This window comes from Notothenia rossii (assembly GCF_949606895.1).
Source record: "Notothenia rossii genome assembly, chromosome: 1".
NCBI lineage: Eukaryota > Metazoa > Chordata > Actinopteri > Perciformes > Nototheniidae > Notothenia > Notothenia rossii.
In genome coordinates, this window is record NC_136912.1 from 57,936,976 (window position 1) to 57,945,270 (window position 8,295).

At 44.2% G+C, this 8,295-nt stretch overlaps 1 protein-coding gene across 1 annotated transcript; it reads right to left on the minus strand.

Annotated features, from left to right (window-relative positions):
- Positions 1 to 380: 380 nt before the first annotated feature.
- LOC307044735 (uncharacterized protein) lies at positions 381 to 5,341 on the minus strand. The gene is made up of 13 exons (XM_079690051.1): positions 5,190 to 5,341; positions 4,777 to 4,937; positions 4,286 to 4,494; positions 4,071 to 4,197; positions 3,585 to 3,883; positions 3,338 to 3,428; positions 3,131 to 3,247; positions 2,929 to 3,004; positions 2,579 to 2,836; positions 1,355 to 1,526; positions 1,036 to 1,184; positions 717 to 945; positions 381 to 598 (listed from the first exon to the last, which is right to left on the minus strand). The coding sequence occupies exons 5-13, from the start codon at positions 3,617 to 3,619 to the stop codon at positions 526 to 528; spliced, it is 1,200 nt and encodes a 399-aa protein (XP_079546177.1). The 5' UTR covers positions 3,620 to 3,883; positions 4,071 to 4,197; positions 4,286 to 4,494; positions 4,777 to 4,937; positions 5,190 to 5,341; the 3' UTR covers positions 381 to 525.
- Positions 5,342 to 8,295: the final 2,954 nt, after the last annotated feature.

Sequence of the window (8,295 nt, forward strand, 5' to 3'; positions counted from 1 at the left end):
AGAAGGAGGAGGAATTTACAAAGGTTTTGAGTGGCCTCATTCTGGTGACGATCAATACAATTAATCACAATCATAGTGTGAACACTATGTGTTCGCATACACATGCATTTGCCAACATTTTGTCTACCTGTGCTATAAATGTGGTATTTTTTCAATTTACACAAATAAACATTGATTGATTGATAGATAGTGTCTTTTCATTAATAACCACCAAAATACGTTTTTTGAAGACTCCTCTCGATCGATTTACAAAAAAAAAAAATAGTATGGCCCGCCCTAATACACCAATGCAGTTTTTAAAGATATACATTTTTCAACACAGAATCATTTAACAAATTACACCATATCCAATCATTTTACGAGTCAGAAAATGCTATCTGTTCATTGTAGTTATTGTTTATTGAATTAGATTACCATGACCTCAACATAATTATGTAGAGTACAAGTCCACAGCCAAGAACATTTTATTTGCATATCATTTCATTTATGAATATGGAATTATTTATTTAATATTATTATCGCAGCTCAACGAGGCTCCCTCCTGTCAGATGGAGGGAGTAAATACAGCGGCAAGCTTTGCGACCTGTCCCAACATATCCTATGAAGAGAGAAAGAAAATATTGTTATTATATATTAATATAGATTTTTGCACCATCAAAATCTCTTACCAGGTTTTATCTAACAAATAAACAAATGTCAATTTAGAATAATCTTACCCTGAAAACTGTGAACCACAGAATCTGCTGGTTTCACAGTAATTTCCTGTGTTAAACCGGGAATGCCGTGCCAGATAAAGGCCAACTGCCTCATCCTTGGCGATCTCCTGGCAGGAAGTGGAAAGGGGGGCAGGGGCAGTGGAGGACAAGACTGCACTGCTCTCTCGTAGAGTCTCTGGTGACCTGGAGTAGCCCTCTCTCAGAGACTCCATCAGGGCTGCAGCGTATGCTGAAGGAAGGAAACAAGTGATCACATTCAGTGATATTATAGATGCATCACACAATAAATAATATTTAGGGACCGAGTAAAACAGCTAACCGTATGATGGCTTCTCCTTGATAGGGCGAACTACCCAGCCACCTTTGCAGAACCTTGGGTAGCGAACTGCATAACGCACCTCACCATCACTGGTTCGAGCAACCTCTCTGTTGCTATTGTGGTTAAAGTGCAGGGCTGCCATGAGAAGCCTGTAGAAAAAGCAGATTATGCAGTTCACAAGTTGTTTGTACATATGTGAATAAACTGTTTAACTGATAGCATTAGTCGGTTAAACTCCGTATTGTTCGTTAACGGTTAAATGGTTAATTATGAACATCCCTAAGCCGTACACATTATTTCACCATCACATCATATTTACCTGCTGTACATCCCAAGGAAGGAGAACCCAGTGTGCTTTGGTGCAAAGTGGAGGATGAGGGAGTGAAATGCCTCCAGGGAATAGGTCTGATGCTGTGGAGACAACTTCCGGACATCCTTCACCAATGCTGTTCTCAAAGTCACCCTCTCCAGTTTAATGGCTGCAGTTGTTCCTGTACAAACACATATTTTGTTCTGATGTTACTAGAATTGTCTACATATGCATGTATTACCTACACTGATAAAGCACGATTGTGTGATACTATCAGGTGTAGTGCTGCGTACCGGTACGCCGAACCGGTACTGGACTTGTAAAAAGTTTCGGTTCAAGTCCAGTTCAAACCGGAACGTCAGGAACCGGTACTTACGTATATTCTCCTTTTTGTTCTAAACCATCTAAAACCTTCCATAGATCGAGAAATTTGCGCTGAGAAAAGACGAAAAACATTGTTTTGGCTTCTGATATGGCGGCCATTACTGAACTCACGAAGTCTCGCAAAATATCGCAACTGCTCGCGATATCTGTGTGACGTCAAGGGAAGCTGGCTTAGACATAGTGGACACTGACAGCGTGGGATGCTGGTTGCCATATTTGGTAGTGTAGCTAAGCTAACTCCTTTGTATGTATGGTGATATAGTGTCTGCCGAAAGAGCAACACTTCACCCAGACAATGTCAATATGCTGTTGTTCTTGAACAAGAACACATAGACTTGTAATCTTGCATATTGAGTCTTGTATGTACATCACTATGTATGTAGTTGTGTTGTGTAGTTAGTAACACATGTAGAGTTCTAGAAAAGACATGGTGTAGACACAAGTTGGAAGGGCGCACAATAAACCTGACGAGTTTGAACTTGAGTTGATTATGAGTTTATTTTCAATTGATAATTAGCTCACAATAAGTTCACTTTAGTTACTCACACAACTTGACACAAGTCCGGACTTAACCTGAACCTCTGGACTTGAGTCCGGACCTGAACCTGAACCTCTGGACTTGAGTCGGGACCTGAACCTGAACCTCTGGACTTGAGTCCGGACCTGAACCTGAATGTGAGTCCAGGTACACAGCACTAATCAGGTGTTATTTATATAACGCCTTGTTAATGTGTTAGCACACTTTGGGTTATATATTGATGGAGTGCTCTGGAACCAAAATAAACTAAGCACCAACAAGCACTTGGACGACTAAGAGGTTTCAGCAACACAGTGTACAGAGTACGTTACCTGGTTCCAGCCACTCCTTGTCCCTTGCTTCTCCCTCCAGAGGTGGATGTGCACAGCAGGGAAATGCAGGAGTGCCGTGTTCATGGATATCCTGAACATGATTCACCATACTTTGCCACTTGGCTTCCATCACATCTGGATCTCCATCAGGAGTGGAAGCTGCAGTCCAGTACAGGTGATTGATGATGGCTGGCCTCCACAGCTTCAGGTCCTCACACTCCCTCTCCTTTGCAGCAGCATCCAAAGCTTTCCCTAGACCTGTTTCACAACAGAAACAAAATGTTAAAAAAGAAAATGTAATTATAAACAAATTTCAGCCTAATCAAACCTACCAACATCAAGATACATACTTTTACCAATATGCCAGATATCAAAGAAATGAGTCGTTCCTCCTGGACACAACTCCTCCCGCACCCACTTGGCAACCTAAAGAGTGAAACACAACACCTTAATTACTTACTAACTAGTAAGAAAATGCATTTTTTGCTGTTAATATGGTGCGCCAAGAATCTTTGTGTGTACATATGTCTGTTCGTTCTTGTGTGTCTTTACCTGGCGATTTCGGTCCGTAATAAGGGCTGAAACTTGCATGTGTTGCTCCTTAAGGAAGTCAATGCTGCGTTTCAGACCCTCTAGTTCACACCAAGTGCTGCTTGGGACCTCTGAGCTCTGTAAAACAACATTATGCAGTCATATCACTAACCGTGTCACATCAGACGAAAGCACATCTGATTTGTGTGACTGATAACGTTAACTTACCTGGACAAGTTGAAGATCCAAAACCTTGTTTATTCTGTCCTTGATCAAGGAGTAGGTGCCATATTTGGCACAATGGCCAGGAGAGTCTGACCTATGAGTGTCAAAAACAGTTTAATTCAGACGTTAAAGCCCAAAAAACAATGCAATGCAGTTATTGTAAGTTGCTTTGGATAAAGCTAAATTAATGTAATTTAAATATTGTTTTGACCTCTTTTTTATATCAATAATACAAGCTGAAGTGTTCTACCTGCAGTCACCAGAGAGGATTAGCCCACCACCCATCTCCTTCAGTTCTCAGATGATCCCAGCCTGCTCAGTTTGCCAGGCCTGCATGATAGTAGGGATTGTGTACAGGCGTTGATGGCGGAAGAAGGTGCCGACACTGATGCACTGAAGCCCTAACAGTTTCAACATCCGTATTGTCTCGGTAGCCATGCAACCTGAAAAGTGGTTGGCCCCACTCAGTAACAGGTTGCAGGCTGGCATGTTTCTGTACAGCATTGGCTGGTTCTGCCAAAAACGCTCATACCCACATGCTGCACATACCTAAGAGATGTGAAAAGCAGAACATTGCCAGTACAACTCTTAGTCAGTCAAAAATCAATTATACCATAAAACTAATGAAGTATAGACACAGTGAATTGATAAAACATAAAAATAAAAAAACATTTACATACAGGTTATGATACAACCTTTATTTTTACATGAGTGGAATTCACACATATCCTCTTACTTGTTTTATCTTTATATACGTTCCCTCTTGCTGCTCCACATTACCCTGGGTTTCCCCACAACAGGAAGGGCAAATGGTGAACAAGGACATCAGCTGGGTTTGGCACACAATAAACTTGTCAGCAGCACTGAAAAAAAAAAAAAAACACTTGTTATTTCTGACCGACACAATTTGGTAATACAGTACACATCATCTAAAATTAAAAGAAGCCTTACTTGAGATCAACATTAGTTCGCTGCAGTGGCTCGTTTTGATGGTTCCTCGTCAGACGACTCGCTCATCATTTCCTCCTCTGGGCTCCATGGCATATCCCCAGGGTGGTCCATGGTTACAGAAGATGACTCATCATCACTGTGTGCAGGAATGGGCAGTGGAGATTCTGTCTGACACCCCACACTGACCATCCTGGGCTGTACCTGGACAGCTAGGATAAAAATATATATATTATATAATTGTGCCTGCCATAAACAACAGCCCTGCCATACAATCTACCTTTACAAAGCTTATGTTCAGGTTTTGTTGACATTCGGGCTGAGAAGTTTTAATTCATTTACATGTTAATTATTGAGGTCATAGCAAGTCTTGGAGTTGTAACAGCCTGCATCATACTGAGATTCTAATATGTTTTTAACATGTACAAAAACTATGCAGAGTCTTTACCTCGTTTTGATGTAAAATGGGCGCGCTACTTCTGTGTTACATTTACCTGATGAACGATGGAAAGGTCTGAGGTTAGTTACACTGTGAGCCGCAGTGAATCACAGATGTTGGCTGAGGAACCAGTGGAGATACGACCTCTTGCTCTGGGTCTATAAGCCCAGCATCACTGGCTGTAGGTGAATCTGCAGTACTGTTGTCACCCAAAGTCTTGAAAACACACACATGAAACACATGATTACACATGAAAATAAATAGCAACTGCGCCATTAGATATGCAAATAAAGTCCCCACGCCAATTCTAGCTAACATTATCCATTATAACTTAGCGAGTGGGTTTAACAAGCTAGCAACATTAACTTACAACAATAAATACTAAACACACGTTGCTTGTCATTATTGAAATCATTATACTGACTAATTTGGAAGTTAGCAAACGAACGTTAGAAATACAATACTTACGGTGCACAGTTCACGTTTTCGTTTTGCTGAATCTCTGACCGACGCTCCCGCGTTCTCACTCCAGCCTGTTACTGCTACTGCCGGAGCTGTGTGTATTGACGGTGTTGCAGTAGAAGTTCTTCTTCTTCTTCTTCTTCTTCTTCTACTTTAGTGTTTATTGGCGGTTGGCAAACCAAATTTTAGGTGCATTACCGCCACCAACTGGACTGGAGTATGGACAAGAGACTATGCAGAAAACAATAAACAAAATAAAAAAATAAAAAAATAAAAAAATAAATAAAAACAAAACTCTAGATTATTTTAAATGTATCAATTTCTGTAAGAAACGTAATAAGCTCACAATAGATATTGCCTGATGTTTTCCCTAACAGCCCTGATAGCGAAAAGTCAATTTATTTTGCTTTCTTCAGTGTTTGGAAAAGCACATTTCTCTGAATACTATATTTCCTGCAATGCAGCAAAACATGTTCAACCGTTTCTGGCTGGCTACAGTGTGTACACTTTCCGGTTGGATGCTTTCCTATTACCCTTAATGTATGATTGAGACCTGTATGACCTATTCTCATCCGAGAAATGACATTTTCCTCCCTTCTTTTAAACCCCACCTTCCTTCCATCACCCACATACCTTTGAATGTTATAAAGATGTCTTCCTGTATCACTAAGGTCCCAATGTTCTTGCCATGTTGTTTGTGCATATATATGTATGAATGTTTTAACCTCCGCTTTGCTGAGTGGAACTTCAATGTCTATATTCGTAATTCTGAGTGTTTGTTTGGCCAGAATATCCACCTGTTCATTACCCTCCACACCAACATGAGCAGGAACCCAGATGAAACGAGTTGCTATGCCTTTGATTTGCATTTTATACAAAATTAGAAATATTTCATTTATTATGTCCATTCTAAATGAAGATCTGCCTGATCGTATACTCGATAAAGCTGAATAGCTGTCAGATGCAATTACAGTATTATGTATTCCTTTCTCCTCTATCCATTCCAATGCCAATACCAATGCCAACAACTCTGTGGTGTATACTGACACATGGTCTGTTACCCTTTTCTTTATATGTGAATTACTCACTGGGATATAAACTGCTGCCCCAGCACGCCCTGTCTCTGGATCTTTGGAGCCATCTGTAAATATGATTGTTGAGTCTGAGTGATATCCATCCATCCATCCATCTTCTCCCGCTTATCCGTGGTCGGGTCGCGGAGGTAGCAGTTCCAGCAGAGAGCCCCAAACTTTCTTTTCCCTGGCCACATCAACCAGCTCTGACTGGGGGATCCCAAGGCGCTCCCAGGCTAGAGAAGAGATATAATCCCTCCATCTGGTTCTAGGTCTACCCCTTGGTCTCTTCCCAGCTGGACGTGCCTGGAACACCTCCCTAGGGAGGCGCCCAGGTGGCATCCTAACTAGGTGCCCGAACCACCTCAACTGGCTCCTTTCGACGCGAAGGAGGAGCGGTTCAACTCCGAGTCCCTCCCGGATGACCGAACTTCTCACCTTATCCCTAAGGGAGACACCAGCCACCCTGCGGAGAAAACCCATCTCGGCCGCTTGTACCCGCGATCTCGTTCTTTCGGTCATGACCCATCCTTCATGACCATAGGTGAGGGTAGGAACGAAAATGGCCCGGTAGACAGAGAGCTTTGCCTTTTGGCTCAGCTCCCTTTTCGTCACAACGGTGCGGTAAAGAGACTGCAGTACCGCTCCCGCTGCTCCGATTCTCCGACCCATCTCACGCTCCATTGTTCCCTCACTCGAGAACAAGACCCCGAGATACTTGAACTCCTTCACTTGGGGTAAGGACTCATTCCCTACTTGGAGTGGACAGTCCATCGGTTTCCTGCTGAGAACCATGGCCTCAGATTTGGAGGTGCTGATCCTCATCCCAGCCGCTTCACACTCGGTTGCGAACCGATCCAGTGAGTGCTGAAGGTCGCAGACCGATGAAGCCATCAGAACCACATCATCTGCAAAAAGCAGTGGTGCAATCCTTAGTCCACCGAACTGCAGACCCCCTCCCCCACGACTACGCCTCGAAATCCGATCCATGTATATTACAAACAGGATTGGTGACAAAGCGCAGCCCTGGCGGAGGCCAACCCTCACCTGAAATGGGTCCGACTTACTGCCGAGGACCCGGACACAGCTCTCGCTTTGGGAGTACAGAGATTGGATGGCCCTGAGTAGAGACCCCCTCACCCCATACTCCCGCAGCACCTCCCACAGTGACTCCCTTGGAACCCGGTCATATGCCTTCTCCAAGTCTACAAAACACATGTAGACTGGATAAGCATACTCCCAGGCACCCTCCAGGATCCTTGCGAGAGTAAAAAGCTGATCCGTCGTTCCACGACCAGGACGGAATCCGCATTGTTCCTCCTCAATCTGAGGTTCGACAATCGGCCTGACCCTCCTTTCGAGTACCTTAGAGTAAACTTTCCCGGGGAGGCTGAGTAGTGTGATGCCTCGGTAATTGGCACACACCCTCTGATCCCCCTTTTTGAAAAGGGGAACCACCACTCCGGTCTGCCACTCCTTCGGTACTGTTTCCGACTTCCACGCAACGTTGATGAGACGTGTCAACCATGACAGTCCCTCAACACCCAGAGCCTTCAGCATTTCTGGGCGGATCTCATCCACCCCCGGGGCTTTGCCACTGTGAAGTTGTTCGACGACCTCAGTGACCTCCCCCCGGGAGATTGGTGTCGATCCCCCTTCATACTCCAGCTCTGCCTCTAACATAGAGGGCGGAGTTGTCGGGTTCAGGAGTTCCTCAAAGTGCTCCTTCCAACGCCCTAACACTCCATCAGTTGAGGTCAACAACGTCCCATCCTTACTGTACACAGCTTGGATGGTTCCCTGCTTCCCCCTCCTGAGGTGTCGGACAGTTTTCCAGAACAACTTTGGTGCCGCCCGAAAGTGGTTTTCCATGTCTTCTCCGAACTTCTCCCACACCCGCTGCTTTGCCTCGGCCACGGCTGAGGCTGCTGCCCTTCGGGCCTGTCGGTACCTTGCAACTGCCTCGGGAGTCCCCCGGGATAACAAATCCCTGAAGGCCTCCTTCTTCAGTCGGACGGCTTCCCTGACCACCGGTGTCC

Excerpts from the sequence above, each read along its gene's own strand:
- LOC307044735 (XM_079690051.1), bottom strand. The coding sequence starts at position 3,619 with ATGGGTGGTGGGCTAATCCTCTCTGGTGACTGCAG. Across the intron at positions 3,429-3,584 it reads ATCCTCTCTGGTGACTGCAG|GTCAGACTCTCCTGGCCATT; the intron begins GTAGAACACTTC and ends TGACACTCATAG. Across the intron at positions 599-716 it reads TGTGGTTCACAGTTTTCAGG|GATATGTTGGGACAGGTCGC; the intron begins GTAAGATTATTC and ends CTCTCTTCATAG.